A 26,017-nucleotide genomic window follows, 5' to 3' on the forward strand; every position below is an offset into this window, starting at 1 on the left:
AACCATGCTGACATCCTATTATTACGTCAGATCAATAGTAATCGATAATTGTGATGGTCGCATGGGGATTTGAATCTTTAATCTAGATATCCAAATCGGGAAATAGTCATGACCTGATAAATCTCTCATTCACTATTAATACATCACCGATATAGAAATCTGCATTGAACTGAATATAAATAAAAGTTGTATGAAAGCTTTAAGTAAACTCAAGAATTCCGAGTAATTAAATCGAGCATGCGATAAATGATATAATCCAGAGCAATCTCTGTTCAACGTTATCTGCAATTTCGCAAATATATGATTAACGCGATAGCGTGTGTTAACATACGTATGCAAGTAATTGAAATTTCTTATGTAATTCATCATTCTCTTGCGTCTACATATTAACATTGAATCATAAAGTTATTTTAGTGCACGCTTGATATAATTATTAACCGTTACAAAGAAACATTCATTGAATATTGTATCGGTTATAAAGTAGGCCGACAAAATATAATGACCGCTATAGTCAAGACGCAGTATTAATTAAAATTATCGTAACAAAATTCCACTATATCTCGTCCCATTTCTAAACTGGAACGGTCGAAAATTAATGAGACATATCCGGAAGGTAATTAATACGGTAACGATTCTCGATGATAAAATGAATGTGAATTATTACAATAACGCCGCGGATAGAACATCATTTAACCTTTTGTCAATGTACCCATATTGAATTTTAAACAATAAACATTTTTAATCAGCGTGCAAATTACTTGAACTGGAAATTTGCAAAAAATATTATTGGAGTATCAAGCTTTGGCCAAATATGACCTCCATATTATTTATGTTAAAAAATTATATATTTTTATACGAATTTCGTTATAACGCCTCGAAAAATTCCTTCTTCGAACAACAAAAAATAGTTTGGATAGACTTCATCTCATTTTTATTTTTATATTTTAAGCGGAAATCTTGTGAAATAAAAAGTTAAAAAAGTATGCATTGATAGAAGGGTTAAATCACGTTCGATGACTAATAGGAAGCCGCAACGTATATATATATATGTAAGCGTTCATTGATGTTATCTATATATATATTTGTTTCATTGTTATTTACGTATCGATAAATAAGGGAGGATGTATAAATAATTCTGTGCAAATCTTGTATGTCGTTAATCACCCCTGCTATTTAGAGGTTGCATCGTGGAGGGGCGTTCACATCTTCTCGTTACTGCACACGAGAGATTACGGTTAGTCACGTTTATTTACAAGCCCTTTATCTTATCCACGCGCTTTCAGCCACAAGACACTTCATCCGGAGCGAAGATGAATACGTGATGTCATCTGCAACCGGAGCGTTTCGAAAAAACACAAAGAAGTCCATCTGCTGCGACGCTCGAGTGATTTTTATAAAATTATTTCTGACTCCTCTATTTCTCTTTGAAGAAAGAATTTCTTTCTCCACAATTTCTGCGTAAATTAATTTCAACAAATTTTATTGTTAACATATTCTATTTCTTCTCGTAGCATGAACAGAAATATGTAAAAATATAAAAAGAAATTCGAAATTTATACGTTATTAACACTGTTTTAGCGATGGAAATGTATTTTATTAGGACACATTTTTCTGTTTATTTTATTAGATAAAATATTTTTATGTTTCTGTATTTTAAAAATAATTCTAACTAAATGACACTGTAGATATCTGTTTTATTAATTGTGTTGTAATTGTGCACGTTACGCTACATAAAAAGTGGCTTATTACACCCTTTTTCTCTCGTATTTTATCATTTGCAATTTTTTTTGATTAAAGAAATCAAGAAGTGGAATTTAAAAGATAAAAAAATTAGAGGGAAAAAAATTACGCTTTGCGAGTTTTCCAAGCAGTTGTACAATACACGTGAAGCTTCGCGGCCTCGTATTGGTGTGTACGTGAAAGCGTACAACTTTCAACGAGGGCAACACGTGTGCATGCTTAAGAAGATACTCGGGAAGATATAACGTACGATGCACCAGACACCCTTATACGCGATAATAATGACATAACAAAACAACGGCGCGACAATAATGATTCAGCATATGATACGTTCGTGCGTTTCTCTTGCACGCGCCATTAGCGCAAAGTCAGGTTGTTACCGAAGGTATTCTATCGTTAATAACCGATAAACGTTTTTATTAACTTACAATTTTTATCAGCAATAAATCGGAAAATTATAAAACTTGTAATGCTGATATAGCTGCGAATAAAATTACTGCTAAATGAAAATATACATGAATTTTATGTAATTTTACGCTGAAAATTCTAGTTTATTTTTATAAATGAAGATATTTGAAAAAAAATTTTAGGAAATATTTTATTTATACATGAACTTTTTTACGAGATTTTCCTGTTAATAACGAAATTTACGAATGCAAATAACAACAAATACGATACAATTGCACGATTGCAATTATTAAATTCCGCACATTCAGTTTTATCGAGGTACAATATAAAAAATTTCTTTTAATAGAGCTACGCATGGTTACGATGGCTCGACCTTGCTATTCACGAAAATATGAGTGACATATTTTACGGTATCTGCATACGCGGCATTTTCCAACATTGCGGCATGCTTTTGAAATGTCAACCGCATACACGTTACCTCAATGTCATGCGTGTAATTTAGCTCTAGTTATCGTCTTTTTTTAAGGCTGAAGACGACCTTATTTAGCAAGCATAAATACTTGGAAATTCACATTATGACATAATTATAAGAATTTAACATTGATCCCAATTACTTTCTAAGGTGCCCAATTTAATCCAATTAAATTCAAGATTTTAATATATATATAATAATATTTGATATACACATAAAATACAAATAATACAAAATCTAATATATAGGTGTTCTAATCTATAATCTATATAAGCTATAATCTATAAATACATACTTGCACTGCCATGCTTCCTCATCGATGATAAATTACACTGTGTTTCCGAAGTCCAGTCTTGTTAAGTCCAATATCCAATTATTTAGTATATCGTTAGACCATTTTAGCTGTGACTAAAAAAAAACTCATTACGTGAACCATGGCTCGCGTCAATCGTATCTTATGCTAGTACACGATATAACCTCCTCCTTTGTCCCCTATCCTGCGGTTTTGCACGAAGAAGAGCGTAATCGATTAATCGTTCACGCTCAACATCGCCTTCGAGATCGCGAGCGATCCGGCCAGCGGAGCAACATTCCACGATCCAGAACGACCGTGCCCATTCCGATCGAGTTCGAAGCGAAGGAAAGGGCTCGACCGTCGAGGAAACGTGCAGCGTGTTTCATACACGCGAGATGGAAAGCTACAATTCCTTATTTCACCTGTCCACGACGCCGAAAATTGAATTTCAACTCGGAACCTTGATATGACCTTCTCCTCGACCTATCAAGCTGATCGGTCATTCCCTGGGCTGGTCTGGTGGCATTCCTCGGCCCACGCCTCCTTATTCTCCTTCGTCACCTTTATGATTTCTTCCTCTTCCTCTCTACAGACATCAGCATAGTCTAATCTTTACAGCATCCAAATTATTTTGACTTTGCTGTTGTTCAATAATCTATAAAATGCCACGCACTAAGATACTATAAATAAAATACCACGTTGCAATAATTATGCTAAGAAATGTAGAAAAAATTAAAAAGATCTCAAGAAATACAGACGTAATCTTTTACAACGCAAAAGTGCTGTCTTTTAATATCTAATGTTCATTTCTACCAATGTAGATTAACTTTAATCTCAGTTTAATTTACTCGTTATCCTTTTCTAATTCTTAGAATCAAGAAAAGTTAAAAAGTAAGTTAAACCAAGATTAAAGTTAATCTACGTAGAAACGAGTATAAATGTTGGTTCTTTGAAGATTATACAGTCTTCTATTTCACTGTGATACTCGTTGAGAGAAAGTGCACAGTTGCATTCAACTACAAATGCATTCATCTAAGATACGTAAACGTATGATTCTATATGCATATTACAGAACTGTTCAAGAATATATCATTCCTGTAAGCATTTGCATTAAAACCCATGCAAATTAGTCTGGAGAACCGCTAAACCTTCGTCGATATCTCTTGCCGCAGTCTGCAAATTTCTATGCGAACATCTAATAAATCAAAGCACTGCACGATAATTTTCAGGAAACGATGGTTTATTATACATAATACCTAATAATTTTAATCATTTAGGCATGCAACTAGCTCCAGAGGTAGCTAAGAAATACGACAAATCATAAGATCTTGATTTAGATCTTGATTTTTAACGGATATAGATTTCGATTCGTCATAAATATATGAATACGATTACTCGTTAAAGAATGTGATAAAATTTGTCTGCATTTCTCTTTCTCTTTCTCACAATTATGCAATTTGCTTTCATCGCGAAATCAATACTTTGATCTTTCAGTTCAGATAGTAATTTCATTACATTAACTTTTCTTAACTTCAGTATTTGTTATAATTATAAATTTGATCGCTAGTTAAAAAATGTGATAAAATTTGTCCGCATTTCTTTTTCTTTTTCTCATAATTATGCAATTAACTTTCATCGTAGAATCAATATCTTTGATCTTTCAATTTAGATAGTATAATTATACATTTAATTCTTCTTGACTGATGCAATCGATGCTTTTTCATTTCCCTCGCAACTTGTCGACTTGCAGCACGAGAAGACGAGCTCAAGAACCGAGGAAACAACGGAACTTTAATTTTTTTTCTCTCCACAATGAGATATCTTACAATCTACGGAACGGATCTCGCATCCCTAGATCTCATTCTCGTCGACTTTCACCGGAGACTTCGGAGTTTTCAGCAAGGACGTTTCTCGACGCACGGTCCACGAACACTCCCATATATTCACGAATGACTATTGTCTCGTTACTAAACGCAATCATTTACTTCCTTTTTGATTCATTTCCTTGCGATCCCATACGTCGCATTGTTCGTATATTTTTCTAATGAAGAGTTTAACACGCTTGAAGATTTTAATACTCGATTACAAAACTTTTGATAGTTATATATATATATATATATATATATATATATATATATTAGGTGTTGGAATTAATTCGTAGCGTTTTACAAGTGATGGGAAGTACTTTCATTAATGTATTTTTTAATGCTCATGTGAAATAAATAACATTCTTTCATTAAAAAACGCTACGAATTAATTCCAACACCTAATATATATATATATTATATATAACAACAAGAATTTATATTCTGATTTTAAAAATCTAAAAAATACTAAAAAATCTAATCTCTTTTTTCTACAATTAAAAAATTTTTCTGTCGCATTTATTAAGCATCTGGAATAACTTGAGATACCTTTTTTTCTTTTCTTGTCTGAAATGAAGAAGCTGTTTTTATACTTTATAATTTACGCTGTTAGAACACAACAAGCAACGTTGATGTTGTTAACCATAAAATTCCATCAAGCAATTCCGTAACCGTTGATGACTAGAGCCGGCGAATGCATGCTAGATGCATTGCATTTGCATACGAACGAGCCTCGCCAAGCCGTTGCACCTAATTGTTAGTCCGCTTGACCCAATCGAGAATCATTGCACGCGCAGCATCGCACAGACGCTAGTTTTCATTCTCTTGGCTTGCCGCCTTGCAATAAAATCGCTTTGCGAGAGACTCAGAGTGATTCCAAGAGAGTATCCTCTTAATGACAGTTTTATTCAATGAGTTCATTTTTTTTATTTATTTTTTTTTTTTAATAAAAAGATACGGCATATACTGCATTGACATAAACACCTCATCTCTGCATCGATCGACGTAATTCATGTATAATTTGATTAGATTATTTTAGATGAAAATGAAAAATCATCACGGATGAATTTCTCATCTTCATTTAAAAAAAATTTATAAAACTTTACTTGCGCGAAACCAATACCTTAGTGTGTTATTCCTATAATACATTATACGAGCGAAAAATCCACAAGATATGTAAACATATCATGACGTGTCAGCGCATACGAATGTCAAAGCAGATTTGTGATGGCTTCGCAAATTGGGCCAATCGATGATCCAAACCAAAGTGTAATCCAATAACTACCATGCTCGCTCTAGCAAATATTCAACATTCCTACGTAGGAATAGCTACACACGTCCGTTTACAGCTCGTGAATTCCTCACCGATATCTAAGGTTCTAAAGAATTTGCAACTTTTTAAAATATAAAAAAGAAAGATGGCGATTATATTTAACAGAAATACGTAAAATAAGAAATCGTGAAGATTTTCATAAATTCATCTTAAAATATCTTGAATTAAAAAATTTTATCTTCTAAAATATATATTCTGATAATACTATTATTTAATTGTTGTGTAGAAATCGATTAATTGGATATTTTAATTAAAATTTAAATCTGCATGAATACATTTGTAGTATTTTCATACGTTTCTCTAAGACAACATAAGAAATATCATTCATTAAATAAATATTTCTTATTAATCGAACGATGTGAATAGCTGTTCAAATATCACGTTCAAATATCAGTAGATGATACTTCGCACAACTAATAATAACATAATTTCTTACTCTCCTAATTGAATTCTTTTCTTTATTGTTTTGTAATAATGTATTCATCTTTGAATAACTTTTTTCTTTAAATACTGTATCTTTCTCTTATTAAGTCTCTATTGTATTCTTCATCTCTCAAATGAGTCCTATATAATAGTGTTTATCTTACAACAGTTCCATGTAGAAACCGTAATGACCGTAATTTATGAGAAATTTTTTTTTATCTCGCGTATGTGGACTCAAAAGCTATTAGTACACGATGATATAAAGGAGCCTAAATTAAATACCACTTATACTGTATCATAAAGTTTTGCATGACGCATTATCAAATTTCTTTCCTCCATTTATTGAATAACTTAGCCATTTTTCTAATCTTCCGTTCCACTTTTATTTCCAGGTGAAGGGGATTTCTCGACTTAGGCTAAGATGTCACATCACAGCGACGACAACATGCTGATAGCGACGTCAGACTCCTTCTGGGAGCCGGGTAACTACAAGCGAACGACGAGGAGGATTGAGGACGGCCACAAGCTCTGTGACAGTTTGATAGCTCTGGTTCAGGAAAGGGCGGAGATCGAGAAGAACTATGCCAAGGCACTCAAAAATTGGTCGAAGAATTGGAACGATAAGATCGAGAAGGGACCCGAGTACGGTACGACCGAGGCAGCGTGGAAGGGCGTCCTAGTGGAATCCGACAGGCTTTGCGATCTTCATCTCAGGGTTAAAGAGAACCTCTGTAACGACATCGTTCAACAAGTCAAAACGTGGCAGAAGGATACGTATCACAAGGTAAAAGGGCGGTATCATATATTGAGATCGATGAATTCTTTAAATATTGATTTCGAAGTCATGTCATGAAATTTCTGAATTTTTCTCGTGGAATGATGGACGACAAGATCGCTAGACTGTTTCCATTTCTCTCATATTTTTGAAAATGAGAAAATAAACGGCGTAAGTTTCGAATGATCTTAATTTATTTTCTATTAATTTGACAATATGAAGTTTAATTTTCTGATTTTCGCAATAAATTCCTTCTAGATTTATAAGCTTATTGGCATCAGTTATATATTAATTTGATTATGAATTTAATAATATAACATTACATTTTCAGCTTTGGCATAACACTATGTTTCAAGACCGAATAGTAATCGGCACGTGGTTGTAAAAGCACAAAGTGGTGAAATGTTTAAAATTTATAGAAATTATTAGGCGTAAGGTCTCACTCAACGACCGAAAATATCAATACTTATTTATTTTGAGTTATCGATAGTTGTCATATACTTATTAAAATAGTTTTCTAATGTTTTAATGTCAGCTAATGATTTACTTTAAATGAGTTTCTGTGATAGTGGCTGATGTCGCACGGGTTTGGTTCCGTGATTGCAGTCGATGATGACCCTGAAGGAGCGCAAGGAAATGGAAGACTCGTTTAAGAAGGCGCAGAAGCCATGGGCGAAACTTTTGCAGAAGGTTGAGAAGGCGAAAGCAGAGTATCACAACAGCTGTAAAACCGAGCGGACCGCGGCGAACATGGAAAGGAACGCCTCGGCGGACAGTTCTCTCTCGCCAGATCAGGTGAATGTCGTTACATTTCCATTGTATCTTACCGGACACCGTTACATCACTTGTCACTTGTAACGTACTATTAACTGATCTACGCAACATATCACATATTATATATTACCATAGAAATCACTTCGTCATTACGTTCACTTTTAAAAAGACTAGCGGATTGTAATTGAGCCGCGTCGTGGATACAATCGCGCAAATCGCATGGATTTCTTTCTAACGAAGTAATATACTTACAATAATATTATATAATAACATTCTTATGGTACAGAACACGAAAAAGTTCTAGATTTATTTACTGTTAAATATTTTTATACATTATTTATACTACGTTGGAACTCAAATGAAAATATAAATAGAATATACGTAAATGTACATAAACGATGCGCATATGAATTTTGTTGAAATATCTAAAAATTTAGATATATAGATGTAGATTTTTGAAAATAATTTTGTAGGACTGTTTAAATAATTAGGTAGAACATTCAAGCATGATGAATAGTACCACTAAAAATTTTGACAATCTAGTAATTAGCTTAGTTTATCATAATTATTTCGATAATTCAACAAAATTATTTTCAGATCTATATTTAGCTAAATTTGTACTTCATCAAAACCGTTATTTCCATGTAAAATATTACAACTGATGACAAGTTAAATTAGTGTTCTATTCCATAATTGGTAACTAGCAAACGTGCACGTTATAAATTAATTATTTTAATTAACATCGCTATGTGGAATATGCGATTAAAATCTGTGAGTTAAGTGACTTGATTTCGCAATATCCCTTCGCGTTATTATTGATACTCTTTTCGAGTCGACGAGACAACTGGATTCTAAACGAGCGCAACGTATACTATTAACATATCTTATATTGTATAAACATTTAGTCGCGCATCTCGATCTCAAGTGCGGCTCTATATACGGTAGATACAGTTGTTCTCTAGCAAGTATTATTTACAGATGGCCCGAGGCTCTGAAAACGTACGTTACACCTTATTCTTAAGAATTCTTGCATGCGCCGCTACTCTTTTCTTGCTTGACGTTTCGCGGTAAGCTAACGATACGCGACTCTCGTTCGCTTCTGAACGCGGAGTTCCTCTTGCACGTCTGTGTGTTTCTTGCCCAACGTCTCTCTTATTCGGAACGGAAAGGATACTTTGTAACGATCGCAATACAAACCGAACGATACACACGTACGTTCATTCCGCTTCTTGTACGGTAGTAATTATACGAATGATACCCAAGAGTGACGGGACGCGATTCTGTAACGCGAAAGAAAAACTATATTGCTGAGCTTTCCATCTGAGTTTCGCTATCTTCGCTATATATTGTTCTAATTGCCGTTAAAGTCACGGAGGAGAAATTGTAATATAATAAATCTAGAGTATGAAGAAAATTTTAAAATTAAAAAGAAATCATGTTTCTCGGTGGTTCTGAGTGTTAATCGGGATCATTGGCAAAATTTGCGAGCACACGACTCAATAATCGGCACAACATCGATCTCGATATGCGGAGACAGACATCTCTGAAAGAGGACTAACCACGTTTTTAGATGACAGATTGTGGATGTGGTGCATGGAGCCTCAGAATACCAAAAAACCTTAGGGATAATAAAATAGGCGACGTTCAGTTTGTATGTATATGATATTGCATGTAGCATGTTTAAGAAATTTATCTTTTCTTTTTTCCTTATTACAGAAGGCTCTGCTGGTAAGCAAAACTTAATGCCTTTTCGCACGAGAAGTATCTGCTCGAGTAGATTAATCGAATGGATCGAAATCGGAATGAACGTAGACCTATTCAAATATTCTTTTGCGATCTGTATGCCTTCCTCTCTTCATGTATATCTATATCTTGTCAATTCCTGATCTCGATCCATCTCTTATATTAAATGCAGCATGCCTAGCTTATTTATATTCGGATTGCTACTTAATAATTATTCGGAATACCTGTATATTTAAAGGGTTGCTACGTAGAGAATGACTGACAACGGGTATAATTTCTGTACCGTCGCTTGATTGATTAAGCCTTATTCGCAATTATAAGAACCCACAGTTGGACGTGTATTACCGTAATTTAGTTAACGCCAGAGTCGGTATGAAGACGAAGAAATGCGGCGCACGTGCGTGGAATATGGATAATTCATGAGCTGGTCTACGTAAATCTCTTTGCGCTAAATTCTAAGAGCACTCGGTCGCGACTCGCACACAATGCTCGAGCAGCACATGTTTAACATTTTTCTTTCTTATAAAATCGAATAATGACATAAATTTCACTCGAACGACCTCAACCTTGTCTTCATCGCGATGCGGTTGGAAAGTGAATGCTGTAATTATGGAATTATGTAAAGCAGCGAGGTTACGGTGTTACTAGATCATTTTAAGTTCTATTGCAAAGTTTCCCATAAAGATTTGAAGATGTAAAAAATTTTTTAAAAATGTTAAATGTTAAATTTCGCGTCGAATGCTCATTTGTAAAATTTTTATATTGCATTTTAATAATCTTTTTATATTATCCTTTTTATGTTAGATATCAATAGATTCTGGTTTTAATTCAAAAAAGATTAAAACAATAAATTCTAATTTTAATTTGAAAATATTAAAATCTTAGAGATGCAAGCTAAATTATTACGATACGATATGGCCATTATTTTGTATATAATGTATCTGTAGTTGCATGATGAAATAAGCGTACATAAAAGTAGATTAATTAATATGTAGTTTGTTGTAGCAAGAGTAGCCAGATTATATACTTTTTCGCACATTTTGACGTACGAAAATTGTCATATATTTCTTGTCTCCTTTCTCAATGTGGCATCCACGGCTGAACATCGCTAAAAAGCGTCTTTGACTTTTTGACGATGAGCTAGACGAGATTGAAGATAAAGAATTGGGCCTATTAAGTTATTGCTTTAATCAATTACATAAGTACGTAATATTTAGAGAATTGCACACATGAAGTAATTCTTTCTTCAAAGATCAAAAATTCTTAGAGATTACATCTTATCAATGCCGACCTTTACCTTCAACTCGGCGTTAAAAAGGAACGCTTCCTATAAAGTTTCTAAGTATTTTCTCGTCTTTTTCGACAGGTGAAGAAAATGCAGGACCGAGTGCAAAAAACGAAGGAGGAGGTGCAAAAGGCGAAGGAGAAGTACGAAGCATCGCTTCAAGAAATCAATCAATACAATCCAAAGTACATGGAAGATATGACGCAAGTGTTTGAGAAGTGCCAGGAGATGGAAGCGCAGCGATTACAGTTCTTCAAAGATGTCCTCTTCGGTATTCACAAGTGTCTGAACATATCGCAAGATCCAGTGTAAGTCCCTTCCCAGTACTGCACAACCGTATTGTGCAATGTTACGTAATCGCAAATTCGGAAGATGCATATTCTCTACAAAAATCGATACTCACTGCTCACGAACGCGACACGATTGTCTATCATAATCAACATTGATTAGAGACTTTCATCGCTCAATTAATTTTCTTAATTTTGCCTCGACAATTTTTTGCCAGACAATCCCAATAAAACTGAAAATTGAAAGCACGTCTCTTCCTGCCTATTTCATGTTTGGTGAATACAAAACTTCCACATATCATCATTAATTGTTACTATAGATTGTGTATTACTGTTTTCAGGCTTCCACAGATATATGAAGAATTCTATCACACGATAAATAACGCCGATCATGAGAAAGACCTCAAGTGGTGGTCTAATAATCATGGCATCAATATGGCTATGAATTGGCCGCAGTTCGAAGTAAGTCGCTTACGCTTGTCGCTAAAAACAGCTCTACAAAAGCTCTATTGTCGCATGTAAAAGCCCTGCTCGTGGTTGAAAATCTGTTATTAGACAACAATTAGCTGTAGCGTGGACTGAATATTACTCTCTATATAGTTGCCCTCCCCCTTTTTATAATAATTTTATCATTATTTGTTGAACATTCTGTGCGCCTTTGCACATTTCTTTTGTTCCCAGTACTCAATTTACCGGAACACAATGATATCCGTTTTGAATGTTCTGATTTCTCAAAAATATTAAAAAGATAAGAGATAGAGATGTCTAAAGAAGAGATAAATCTCCATTGAAAAATAAATTCCATTCAAAATCAAGCAATAAATGAAATATTGATTTTTACAAGAATAAACGATAATTATTACATATTATTTTTTTATTACGCTAAAATAAGGAGCTCTAAAAAATCGGGAATACTCTTCATCAGCGTTTTTAACCCTCCCACTCGTCGCTGTTGTCATCAATCTTTTCCGTAGTTGTTATTATGTATTAAAATAAGAATTACGCTTTCTTCTGTACATTCGCCTTTGAAAAAATACCCTGCTTAACAACAATATTTTGCCTTTTTCAGTTTTCAAAGCTTCTTAACCCGTAATCTCTCGAACGTGCCTATATATCATTCGGAAGCGCGATATTTTCCGATTTTTTTACTTTTCTGAAAAAACAGCATTTAAATTTACACGGTCGCTGTACATAACGTGAATTCATCGATTGTTTTCTTATGATTACGGGTTGCAAGCGTTACCGATCCCCTTTATGAAAAGTTCTCCTTTAACTAACTTATATGGAAAACCGTACGCAAAAAACTGTATTATTTGTTATCGCAATCATACTATCATCGCTCATCCAAATGTTATATCTCCCGTGAAATGTATAGTCTGTCAAGGGTTAAATTCGTTGCGAGAGTAACACCCAGCCCCAACACCGTCGCCTCTCTCGCCTTGTCCTTTCTTTCAATTCAAGAGTACTTAAATAATATCGAAAGCTCCCACATCATGATATCATACTCTTAATATTTGAGAAGGAAGTATAAAACAAGAAGAAAAGAGAGAGAGAGAGAGAGAGAGAGAGAGAATGCATGCATGTGATTGTTTTGGGACGTTGCTATTATGCAGGAATACACAGAGGAGTTCCGCGAGATCACGAAGGGCTCGAAGTCGAAGGAGGCGCTCCCGGCAGGCTCCATCACTCTCATCAATCAACGCCCGGTCGGCGAGGATCTGCATGTAAAGTTTTGTTTACACGTTACACACAAGACGCGCCAATCTCACTTTAACTGTTCTCCACACAATTCGCGCGCATCTAAGACTCACCCGCCTTACTTATATACCTATGCCGACGAGCCGGTTCGTCTCGATCGAATCGATTGGATCGAGGGAATGGGATAGAAAGAGAAAGATCGCCAGCACCGGTTAGGCTGGCACGCGACAGCTTTTAACGGATGTCCCAGCTGGTCGCGAGGTCATCCAGGATGGGTTTCCTTTCTCAGCTTCTAGCTCTAACCGAATTAACCGTAATCCGCTCCGCTCTTGTGCTCGCACGTAATCGCACGAATCTGTGCCTAAAGGTGAACACGGACAGCCTCCTGTGGCAGGTACACCAGAAATGAATTTACAAACTAAAGAGGTAGCGCGGCAAAGATCTGAGAGACATCCGAGAGAGTAAAGAGTAAAATCAAATCGAAGGAAGATTATATTCTTGATTTCTTTTTTCTGACATACCTCTTTCGAATGAATTCATTCATAATATTCTCATAAGATGGAAAAAAAATCATATAGAGATAAATAATATCGATATCCAAAAAATGAAAATAATTGCGCCTTACAAACTGTTCCAAGCTTAGAAAAGGTCCGAGCCTCGAAAGTTTGTAAATCAATTTCTTACAAGACGCTTATTACCCTGCTCATGGTATACGGTATGGATAATTATAATATTATTAAGAGATATACGTGTATAAATCGTTAAATTTAGCCTAAGTCATATATGCTTGCAACCGATTGTTAAAAATTACATGCAACATCTGCATATTCAAAAATATTTAAAAATTACAATGACAGTCACATGGAAAACTAAATGACACAATTAATACAGAATTAATTTCGCAAATGGAAGAATAACAACAGAGTGTGCACCAAAACTGTCGTAATTTCTTCCAATTAGAAATTTCTTAATTTTGAATGTTTGTAAACTGTATTTTAATAGACTTTTAACATAGTAGTCAAGGTGATTATTTAATGGTAATTAATTATCTATATAGATATTGAACGAATTGTTACGAAAGACAAACAAGTTTCGAAGGAAACATGACGGTTGCGGGCGATTCTGTATGTTAATTTCTTGCATGATAAAGCATAAAACTATTTGTACATAGCCGACAGCTGAATTATTATTCTCGCACATCTTGTTTAAAATATGTCTCGTCAATAACGCAATAACAATGATCGGTGATATAGAATTAAAATGGCATACTATTACTTAACTATTCATTAATTAATCTGTCGAGAGGTATCATCCATTGTCACGATTGTCTATTTAAAAAAGTGTAATCTCGAATCTAATTGCTTTGTAAATACGCATTTTTTCAAATTGATACATTTATCACAATGGGAATCCGAATGCTATCTTCTCCATAAAAATACATAGACTCTTCTTATTTTATCGAATTTTATCGCGGTCAAATATAAGCCTCAAGATAATAAATCTTCTTGAGGCACGCAAGATTATTGAGAAGATAGACGCAGCGAGATAGCGATGGCTTCAATCGCACATGCATCGTCGGCATGCTCATTTGAGACGCAAAATATTCGCAGCGAGCGATCGTATCATTATACACTTGGTTGCACGCATGGCGTTCTCATCGAGAAATTTGTGCATCCGATATCGCGGTACGCACTTACGCAGATTTCATCGAAACGTATCTAAGATGCTTCTTCCCTCCCGTTCAAATAGGAATATCCACCAGTCAATAACAAATCAAAATCGAAGCCTGCCACACGAGTGATATCAACGGACGGCAATCACGGAGATAGCAAAACGGATACCATAAGTTCCAGCAAGCAATCTTCAGAGAAGAATGAAACAGATAGCGTCAACAGGACTATGACTATTACGTAAGTTGTAAGATTCTCGCAAAAAATAAATTGATGTTTGTATTAATATAATTTTATTAATGCATGATGATTGCAGTAACGGTACCAACGCCAAGCAAGAATCGAACCCATTCGAAGAGGAGGAATGGGACGAGGACGGAGGTGAACCACTGGTCGACAATGGAGAACCTGGTGTTCCCGTACGTGCTTTGTACGATTACGAAGGTGCTGAAGCGGACGAGCTCAGTTTCAAACAAGGTATTACAAAAAAGGCGTGATCCTTCGCAAAATTTCAGAGACGCTCAATCCTACTTGAGTGACTCGATTAAATTACCTGTTACGCTTAGTAAAGGAGTGATATAATCGTTCGAACTCGTTCATATAATAAGACAGTATGAGGTCTATAGTCTTTGCAAAAAGTAACTGGAATTGAAAATTTATATTTTTCGTATAAAAATGAATGTTATATATATATGAAACAATTCAATAAGAATAATATTTATATTTAACATGCAATTTTATATTGTAGTTTAAATGAAAATTCTTATTTTATCTTAATTATTTTTTAAAAACATCTGTCTTTTATCTGTATTTTTTGAGATAATTTTTTATCCAAGTTTTAAATCATCGTTAAACTTTTGTACTTTCAAAAATGTAATATGTAATGAAAAATCTGTCATTCTTTCATTTTTGTTAAAAAAAAATATTCTTAATATAACTTGAGCGAATCAAATAGTATTAATTTAAATTCCACTGAATTTTTTTCAGGAGACGTATTCGAGAAACTGGAAGATGAAGACGAGCAGGGATGGTGTAAAGGAAGAAAGGACGGCAGAGTAGGCCTTTATCCGGCGAATTATGTAGGCTTGGTGTCGCAATAGATTAACTAATGCAAAGCCAAATCCACAAGTTAGTTACTTAAATATGTAATCTCCGCGAAGAATAAAATTGCGTTTCATTTCTCTTCGCTATTGTTTGCGCGAGTAGATTTCGCGGGACGTGAGTTTCGCGGCGCCCTGTAGAACTATGTGGCTTATGATGAATGAATTGAATGAAGAAATGACTTACAAAAGTTTCTGAATTCGATACCTCTAGGTGAAATGCAAACTGATTGTCAGCATTTACAAATTGTATAAATGGCGAGTGGTGATTCCATTTTAAGATCTTTCCCTCACGACTAGCGAGATTAAAATGGAACGGTTTACCACACGAAGATATACCCCTCACTCAGAATGAAATTTGTTTTTAGATAGCTAGGTTAGTAAAAATCCTTCATTAGTTAGACTCTATAGATAAATATGGATTACATGCATATGCCGCGTGTATAGCAAGTTTAGAATATTGGAATATTATATGTTTTACGATTCATTGTTGTAACTCATTGTTGTAACAAAAAGAATCTTTCGATTGAAACGCGATGAGAGTTCTATTTAATTTATTGTTATTAAAAAAGAAGTACTATTAAAAACTAATGTCTATATAAATGGTGTCATTGTACATAATAGATGTAAGAGCCTAGCAATATGTTAAACTATTAATTGTCATTTAATGAATTTGAAGTGTTACAATATATTTAAGGTGAACGTAAAAAAACACAGTACATAACTTTGAACGGGCATAAATTTCATATAAAAAGAGATTCGGGACCTACAAATCAATAATTGTTTCATTTATTGATTAAATCTTATAGTTGAGATAATAATTTGATGAAATAAATTTCAATTATCAATATGCTATAAAAGAAAAATATTTTCATCTAAAAGTATATCGTATATAGACATACACATATACATGTAAACTTGTATAAATCCAGTATGAGAATCGTCTTTGAAAAAAAATTTTATTTAATCATTTATTTTCATTTGAAAGAAAATATATATTTCATTCTGAAATATATTTCATATATTTCATATATTTCAGAATTAATAATAAACATCAAAAATGATAAAAATGTCTCGCATTAACCGTTACTTTAATTAATATAATACATACCTACCAAATATCACGCATATGTATTGAATGAAATAAGTTTTTCTGAAACTAAATGTATGCGATTCTAGAGAGTTAGCATGAATCATGTAAAAATTAACATATAGCTAACGTTTTTATTTTCAAGAAAACTCTTTTCGTAAACACATCTTCCAAGTTATCTAATCAGCGTTAGCTGCAAAGTCATAGGGATACTTGATTTATGATTATTATAATATAGGTATTGAGAGAGAGAGAGAGAGAGAGAGAGAGAGAGAGAGAGAGAGAGACAGAGAGAAACCAAGTATTCATTGGAAATACGTCGTGTCTATGTACACAGTATTTATGTAAATAATCGCATAGAATATATAGTAAAATTATAAATTCAGTTTGACTGATTTTTTAAAAATTATTCATTTAATTAATCCTCCAAATTACCTTTTGTAAAGTGTGTTCACAGTTCCAAACACAAAGTTGTTAAGTATATATTATACAAATTGTAGCTTGTGTATAAAGTTTATTATGTATGTTTAATAAATGACTTCTACATAAAAAAAAACAACATTTTATCGATTTATCATATTATATTTATGAATTATTTATGTTTTAAATATACAGACGAAATTGAGAACAAAAATATCTTAAAAGATACAAGTACAATTATACTTTAAACTGAAAATAACATCGAAATTCTATTGTGAAATATATATTGATATTACACAACTCGTTAAAATTAAAAAATAATAAAGACTATTTTTTACATGTTATAGCAGACAAAGCTTAAAAATCCTTTTTTAAGATATTTTTTTAGAATGTAATTGGACTGTAAATTATTTATACTAAATTGTATCTCAGATTATCTTGCAAATTTATCACTAATAATTAATAGGCATTAATTAAAGAAATATAATATCGTATATATAATTAATATATCTTCTTAATAAAATATAGTATAACATTTTGCTTACTGATGTATTTGAATCTTATATTTAACGCTACTATTTATATTTAACAAGGTTTCAATAAAAATATCAAGTACACACATTACTATGGTATAGACACATTTTAAATAATGAACATTTATTGTAAATAAACTGTTTCTTTCAGCAATGTGATACTTATAAATAAAGTGTTTTGAGAAGTTCTTGAGAAAGAAAAAAAATGAATATTTTATAATTAGCATTGCAAACAAAGAAAGTCCCAAATAAAATCATGAAATAAATTCATGAAGAAATTCCATCCAGCATATACATTTCTGCATTTAGAATTCATTTATATTATTCAGCTGGAGCTATCTCATATTTCATAATTTATATTAGCAACTTATGTTCTATGTCATATATTTACATTTACATTAATATATATGATTATTCATAAGAACTTTAAACATAAAAGTAATGGATATATGTTTATGTATTACGTATCAACAAAGTGATACGAGTGTCTTATGTAAAAATTGTTGTCTTCGTATGTTTATCTTCTCCTTTTTTTTAATGGATATATATATATATATATACACATATATATGTGTGGAATAATATATAATGCGATATATATATATATATATATATATATATATATATATATCTTATAAATCAAAGTTTCAAAAATTAAACTTTTTAAGCAACATGTTGTTTTATAAATTACATTACATTTGTATATAAATTATTTATGCACGTAAATCAGCAAAATTTCAAATTGACAAATTATGTAATTAAATGTACAGTTAATTTGTACATTTCGTACAAAAAATTTATATATCCATGTTGTTACTGACTAATTTCAGCAACTATGGCAGCATACATTCGTAATAGAACATTACAACATTAGTTGCGTTTGGAGAGCGCAGAGCTGTCAGAATAATTACATTATTCTATTCTTGTTTTATGTCTAACAAATGATAAAGTGTTATGATGCAATAGTTCTTATAATACACTTTCTGAACGCAACCACCTGTTCATTATTATATCAAAGATGTTTTGTAATTTTTATTAATATCTTCATATAAAACATTATCGAGTACGTCAATGAGTCGCAACGTGTTCTTGTAGATCTTCTAACGTGCGGAACGGCTTGTCACACAATTGACATACATGCGCGTTTGCATTATGTATGTCTAAATGTTCAGATAACTCCTTTTCCGTATTACACAATTCATCGCAAAGCATACATTGATATTGATAAATCTTCAATCCTTGCTGCTCCCATTCTGCTATCGCAACTTCCTCCAAATGCGCATGCATATGCATCTCTAACAATACCTCCGAATCAAACATCTCTGAGCATTGTCCGCATTGATATGAATCGTTTATCTTTAATTTACTTTCATTTTCATTGCCTTGGTCTATACTAATCAGATTAGGATTGTCGTCTTCATCATCAAACAAATGCTTACCAACGTGCTCTTCTAATGCTTGATCTGACTCCAGAGTACTGCCGCAAATAGCACATTGATACTGCTCCTTGCTGTTATTTTGTTCTCCTTCACTTTCATCATCGCAATGCTTTTGTAAGTGATCCTTCAGTACTTCCTCGTCTGTAAAAATTTTATCGCATACGAAACAAGTATATGTTTCTTTAGGCTTCGTTATAATATTTTCAGTGCTTTCCAGTTTTACACCTGTACTAGTTATTTTATCGGACTGGATATCATTCTTCTCGTTTTTCATTTCCATTTTTATCGTGGTTTCACTTCCCTGGGCTTGATCTTGAGCCTTTTGCGGCAACACAGATGCAACTGCTACAATTTTTTGCAACGTATCAGTATTATTCAACTTTTTATTCTCAATCACGTTTAGTTTGAACTTGGTATCGTGATTCTCCAAGTGCTTCAAGAGAAGATTCTTCGCGCGGAACATAGAGTTGCAAATATGACACTTGTGATACGTTTTACATACATGCACTTTTACAAAACGCGCCTCAACTATCTCGTGACATCTCTTGCAGCGCATCATCTTCTGCTTAATCTGTTGCGATTTAATCTGTTGTGGCACGATTTCTTTATTTTGTAGCACAACCTGCACGACGGAGGCACCCGGTGCCAATTGATGAGTGCGAACATGCGCCTCGACCTCGGTACGACTGTGAAACATTGATCCACATACCCCACATATATGATTCTCAACTTTGGTATTCGCTGTCTTGACAATCTTTTCAGAATCAGTCTTCTGTTCATTTTGTTTCTTTTCCATCGATTTGCCGATAATGATCTGTCTCGGCGTTGTCTTGGATGTTTTTGAGTTGGTCGTTTTAGGAGTTGGACACCATTCATTAGGATCTTCAATGCTATTATTATTCGTTGCTTCAGAATCGGAGTCTAATGAGGCATACTCACCGTATCTTACTGGAATTATGCTCGCACGTTTATTACGAGTGATAAATGGACCGGCGAGCTTGCGTTTTGACGAGCTTGTATTTAACGTACAAGCGTTATTAATTTTATAATGCTTACTCTCTTTTACTATGTCTAGACGTTTCACCATAACCTTCGGCTGATATCTGGGCGACTTCGCCAACACTGATACCTTGGGACTCTGACTATATGCATCGCTCGTATTGCCTTCAGATAACACGATATTTTTCTTTATAGCTTTTTCTATTATATCTTTCAATTTCTGATCGAGTTTTTCCCGGAAGAAAGTAGCAGATTCTGTTTGAGTGCTATCAGTTTTATTGATTTTTGCGTCGTCATCGTTCGTGCTGAATAACTTGTATTTAATTTCCTTTTGGACAAAATCTGCCAATTCGCGTTGTACGCGTTTCAAAACCGACAATTCATTACCTTCTACTTCAATATTCAAACATCTTTCAATGAACTTATTGTTGGGCTTGTTATTCTTTTGGTTTGTTGTAGTTATCACGGGATTTACTCTACGCAATTGAACCGCATCGAAGATATCAGTATTCCTCTCCCGATTGCTTTCATCAGGACTAAAGCTTTTAGAATCCTTCGTTAAATTATTACATTCTGCTTGTTCATTGTTTCCATTCACAAGGATCAACGTAGACGTTATACAAAACGTAGTGTCACCGATTACTAGCTCGGATTTCAACGAGCTAGGTTCAAAAGTTTGATCATCATTCTGTATTTCGAATTTTTTCTCGTCATTTAATGTAAAATTATTTGTTAACAAAGATGGGGAGTTTTCTATCGAGCTGTCTACAGACGACCTATTTCTCCCGACAGTGTTTTTCTTATTGTTTTGGTTTAACAAATTTTTGACAGTGTTTTTATTATTGTGTTGCAAAGTACTTCTCGTTCTACGCGCGTCGGAATCTATGTTTTTATCACGAAGAACATATTTCTCCGTAAGATTCGTCTCTAGATTTTTCAACACCTTGGCTATTTTCCTTTGTCTCTCTATTTCCTTATCCTTCGCACGAGCCTTCTGCACGGGCGATAATTGCATTTCATCGGAAGCTATAGAATCTGTATCGGACACATCCTCCCCTATTGCAGCCAAAAGCGCCTTCTTCCTCTCTACCCAACGCTTCGTAGACGCCTTTCTCCGTTCGATATTTCTGCCACGTCTTGCAGGCAACAATCTAGCTCTCATTGGTCCTAAATACACTTTACTTTCTGCATGCTCTTCGCCATTTTTCGCATTCTTTTTCAACTTAGGTGAACTATCGTTATCCGATATGCTTATTGTGTCTAGTATAATTTGACCTGTGTCGCAAGCAATTTCCAATGAAGACGTATCTATCTTTGATTTTTTCTGAAATAGAACAATTAATTTTGGGTTGAGTAAAATATTTATCAATCAGATACAAGAAGTTCGACATAGAAGGAAATAGAAGCCCCAAATATTTAAGGAAGAAAAATTTGAATAAAGTAGGAATAGAAGAGGATGTAAGGGTGTTAGTGAAACTTAAGTGTGTAAATATGAAAGAAAGAAATAAGTACTGGCTAAGTGAAGAGAGTAAGAGATATACATTTTAGACAGAAGTAGGTGCAGATTGCATGGATTATATGGAAGAGTCGGAAAATAAGTAACTAGTTCTGGATCTTAGATAGGGACACAAAATGTGGAATTAGATTTTCAGTGAGGAACTGGACTCAGAAAAATGTGATTAAGGTAGCAATAGCAGAATACAACTGTGATTATGTTTCATGATATTTCTGTGATATATAAAGATAAAAAATGTTTCTCTTCTGTGAATAGATCATTAGATAAATATAGGAATTTATTGAATAAAAAGAGATGTGTTGTAGCAATAGGATAGTGGATGAATGAGTGTGCAAATTTCGATTAGAGGACGTATTTTAAAAACACTGTATAATACATTACATACATATATATTACATACATATTTTCTTACATGTATACATACAGAGTATATATACACCGACCTACGGAGTCATCTCTCGTGAGCAGATAGAGCGGACTGAACTACAGATTAAGCGGAGCGATCACGACCTATGAACGTATACTTGACGGTAATTTGCGCGAATACGTACTTATTCAGTGATCTTTAGAAATTAATATCTTTTAAAATTTTACAAAAATTGTAAAATGATAAAGGACTTTTCGACTCTACCTGCTCACGAGAGATGATCCTGTTTGGTCGGGAACACTCTGTATATACACTACTTAACAAAATTGAAAGATTACCTGTTCCATCCTGTAAAAATAACAAATTTTAAGATAGAAGAACTTTGTAACAAATCATCGTATCGAGATATTTAAAAAAACATTTTACGGCTGGAAATTTATACTTTTCAGATCACTATTTTAAAAAACTGATTTACTGATATTTTATGGAGGTATTACTGTATTTTATATATAATAAACACAAACATAAATGAAAATGCATCATCTTTATACGATCTTTTATTATTTTCTTCACTGAGTTATTCAACATTGAAACAAAAATAACTTTTTTTGCTCCGATGTTGAATAACTCGATGAAAAATGATTGTACAAAACTCAATAAAAAACAAATTAAAAGTTAAGATTCATTTTTTCAAATGCTGTAAACCGCACTTGTGTGGTTCAACAATTTTCAATTTATGTCATGGAACTTCGTAAATTTTGTGAAAAATTTTGAGATTTGATCATCTTATGTGTTTGTAACTATAAAATATCAATAAGGCCGTTTCCTAAAATACCGATCTAAAAAACAGAGATTTCAAGCTGTAAAATGTTTTTTAAACATTCTGATACAATGATTTTTAATAAAGTTCTGCTATCTTGAAAGTTGCAAAGTGGAACAGGTAACCTTTAAATTTGTTGAATGTGTATAAATATATATATATATATATATATATATATATATATATATATATAAAGAAAATGTTACAAAATATAGAATCAATGATATTATCAAATTTATATAAAAATACCTTCTCAATACTGTTATCCTGGCTGTTTCTACGTTTCCTTTCTGCATCTTTTGGTGTATAACTGCTATCCTTCAAAGGATCTTCAATCTAAGATGAAAATAAAAAATGTAAAGCGTTAAAGCGACAAAAATCTAATGTACAATTTACTCTTTGCTTCCTGTTTCTTATTTTTCCATTTTTACCTCTTGCTTTTTCATCTCTTATTCTGTTTCCTCATTTTATATCGTCCAAGATAAAAGTTGATAAACTTTGATATAAGAGACAAAAACAAAATAATTGTTGATAAAAACAATCATAAAAAGAAAAAAAAAAGAAGCAGGAAGCATATTATAAATCAAGCTTAAAAGCCGATAAAACTATATTTGTTCTTTTTTAAAAAATTCTGAATTAGTTGTGAAATAATTCATTAAGTTAAGGCCATTAAATGTACAAAAATTTTAGTCGTAATCGTAAGATCGCAAGTAAATCGATTCATCACAATCAAAATTACATTCTCGCGTTTTAAAATACTCAACCGATTGACCGATTTGCTTACAGACTTACAATTACGACTAAAATTTTTATACGTGTGATGGTCTTTAGAATAAAACAAACTATAGTTGCCTCACTGTAACTTATTGTACCAGTATACACCTTGAGTAGTTCAGAACTTGAGGTAGAAAAAGAATAAATCTAAAAAAATATTGTATCAACTTACAGTATTATCAGACTCTTCCCACATATCTAGTTGCTCCAGGGATTTGTTGGACTGTATAAACTGTTCTTTGAACTCGCTCCACATGTTCAGCTTGTACAAGCACACATGACACACAACCCCTGGTAGATTTTCATCATACTTGATCTGTAGACAAGCATAAGCATTTCAATCAAACATGCAATTTGACAGAAGGAACCAGTGAAGTACAAAAAAGGGGACCTACATCGATGCGAGTGCACCTGATCAAGTCCTTGAGCTTGGCTTCCAAACGCTCGTCTTGCAGATTAGTCATACAGCCCTGATCAACCAGACAAATTCGGCAACGCTCAGCCATGTTTGGTACCTCCTGCTTAGTAGACATCATTCCGATTATCGCGGCGACTCGCGCTAGCCGATTCAGGAACAAGTTCGACAATTAACAACGCTTCTCAATATGTTGCTCGTGTTCTCGTAACGGGCTCAGGCGGGCTCCCGCACTTCGTCATTAATAACCTTTAATGCTGCTCCGTTCGCTTGGTCCGATTGCGAACGGAGCGTGAATATGACACGGAATGCACGATCCGTCAACGACCGTCTCCGATGACCTCTCGGCAGTCGATAGTTATATTCAATGGAACTTTATCCCTCACTTTAACTTGTTCACGAAACGCTCTTAACGCGGCAACAGGACACGTTCGCCATAATCGCAGTATAAAGCGCGCGGAACGAAAATATGGCGCACTCAACGTGCGTACTGCGTAATCGTTTGATACGAGACGCGCTAGCGTCGAATGAAAACGCCTCACGATGATTCGTCGATACATGGGACGCTCCGGCAAAAAGGATTTTCTATTGGCCCAACTGCGTAAAATTAAAGACGCGTCGTTTTGTTCGCAAGTTAATGGACGGGAATGACGATGGACAGATGAGAATGATATCGCTCGAGATCCTCGTGAACGAACCAACGAACACCGGAATAGATTTTCAAGTCGATCAAAGTCGATTTTTTTGCATAATCACGCAGATTTCCAGGAGACGCTTATCACAGCGATTTCTGGGATCGGAAAGTACGATAAAAAAACCAATTATGTAATCAATAATTTACAGTATGTATATAATGAGATTTTATTTTGGTTCCTTCTGCTGACGTATCAACATAGGTTTTAATGGGCGAAATAAAATATATCGATAACAAGGAGGAATATTGAATTAAATATCGTTACTGCACAAATAAATGTATTATATTATCAAATTGATAAATGGTTGTGTTCAGCAGAGAAAGCTCAGATTGGTTTAATATGATTATATATTCAGATCCAGTGAGGAATAAAGAGCAAGATCAATCATATTAAAGAATCTTACAGTTGCAAAGCTGCTCTTTTTGCTGAATACAGCCATTAGGTCTGTTTACATTGGTTGAAATTCCTAAAAATGTTTGCACTTAAAATGAGATAAATTATACAATATATTGATATATTCGGGCGTTGAAGAGAAAGAGAAGATGCTGAGTACAGAAAGTGCAAGCAACGCGAACAGACCTAACGATTTTCTTTTATAAATATAAATATTGGCGTAGCCAACGTGGGACTCTGAGAAGCCGTCCTCCCACCCCCCCCCCCTCCAGATCTTAAAGAATAAAAATAATTAAAACCGCTTAAACTATGTTTAATGAGTATTTACAAGAAATTAATTTTAGAAAAGAAGAAAGAATTAAAAAGTTATGGAAAGATTTTTTGAGACTCCGAGACGGCTAGTCTTATAAATTTAAACTTTTCTAGTTCGAAGATTCAGTTAACAATTTTAAGAGAAAAATAAAGTGCATTAATAAATTAAATATGTGTAATTTTGTGATTTACCTGCCAGTAATTAATTTTAAAAAATAATATAAAACAAAATTGTACGTCCAATAATCTATACTATTCAATTACAGCCCTTCCCCAAAAATCACAATTCTATTTAGCCCTCTATAAACAAAATCCTGGCTACGCCCATGTATACAAACACTGAAGTTAGTAAAAATGAGCGGGAATCGATGATGCG

At 33.7% G+C, this 26,017-nt stretch overlaps 2 protein-coding genes across 8 annotated transcripts in view; one reads left to right on the top strand and one right to left on the bottom strand.

Annotated features, from left to right (window-relative positions):
* Positions 1-17,517, top strand: part of Synd (protein kinase C and casein kinase substrate in neurons protein Synd) — a 62,199-nt gene extending 44,682 nt beyond the window's left edge. The window contains exons 2-12 of one of the 7 annotated variants that reach the window (XM_011059105.2): positions 6,929-7,320; positions 7,918-8,106; positions 9,064-9,084; positions 9,656-9,736; positions 9,802-9,813; positions 11,195-11,421; positions 11,742-11,862; positions 13,014-13,124; positions 14,848-15,008; positions 15,085-15,245; positions 15,756-17,517. In XM_011059105.2, the coding sequence (XP_011057407.1) occupies positions 6,958-7,320; positions 7,918-8,106; positions 9,064-9,084; positions 9,656-9,736; positions 9,802-9,813; positions 11,195-11,421; positions 11,742-11,862; positions 13,014-13,124; positions 14,848-15,008; positions 15,085-15,245; positions 15,756-15,868 (1,560 nt within the window). In that variant the 5' untranslated portion in view covers positions 6,929-6,957 and the 3' untranslated portion in view covers positions 15,869-17,517. The remainder of the gene's footprint in view (positions 1-6,928; positions 7,321-7,917; positions 8,107-9,063; positions 9,085-9,655; positions 9,737-9,801; positions 9,814-11,194; positions 11,422-11,741; positions 11,863-13,013; positions 13,125-14,847; positions 15,009-15,084; positions 15,246-15,755) is intronic. The other 6 variants (XM_011059110.2, XM_087416039.1, XM_087416040.1 and 3 more) reach the window with 6 other exon arrangements.
* Positions 17,518-17,519: 2 nt separating this feature from the next.
* LOC105147827 (uncharacterized) lies at positions 17,520-25,517 on the bottom strand. Its single transcript, XM_011059112.2, has 4 exons — positions 24,222-25,517; positions 23,999-24,142; positions 23,302-23,388; positions 17,520-21,673 (listed from the first exon to the last, which is right to left on the bottom strand). Exons 1-4 carry the CDS (start codon positions 24,360-24,362, stop codon positions 18,980-18,982), a joined length of 3,066 nt encoding a protein of 1,021 aa, XP_011057414.1. The 5' UTR covers positions 24,363-25,517; the 3' UTR covers positions 17,520-18,979.
* Positions 25,518-26,017: the final 500 nt, after the last annotated feature.

This window comes from Acromyrmex echinatior, chromosome 19 (genome assembly GCF_024713525.1).
Source record: "Acromyrmex echinatior isolate Ae372 chromosome 19, ASM2471352v2, whole genome shotgun sequence".
NCBI classification, from domain to species: Eukaryota; Metazoa; Arthropoda; class Insecta; order Hymenoptera; family Formicidae; genus Acromyrmex; species Acromyrmex echinatior.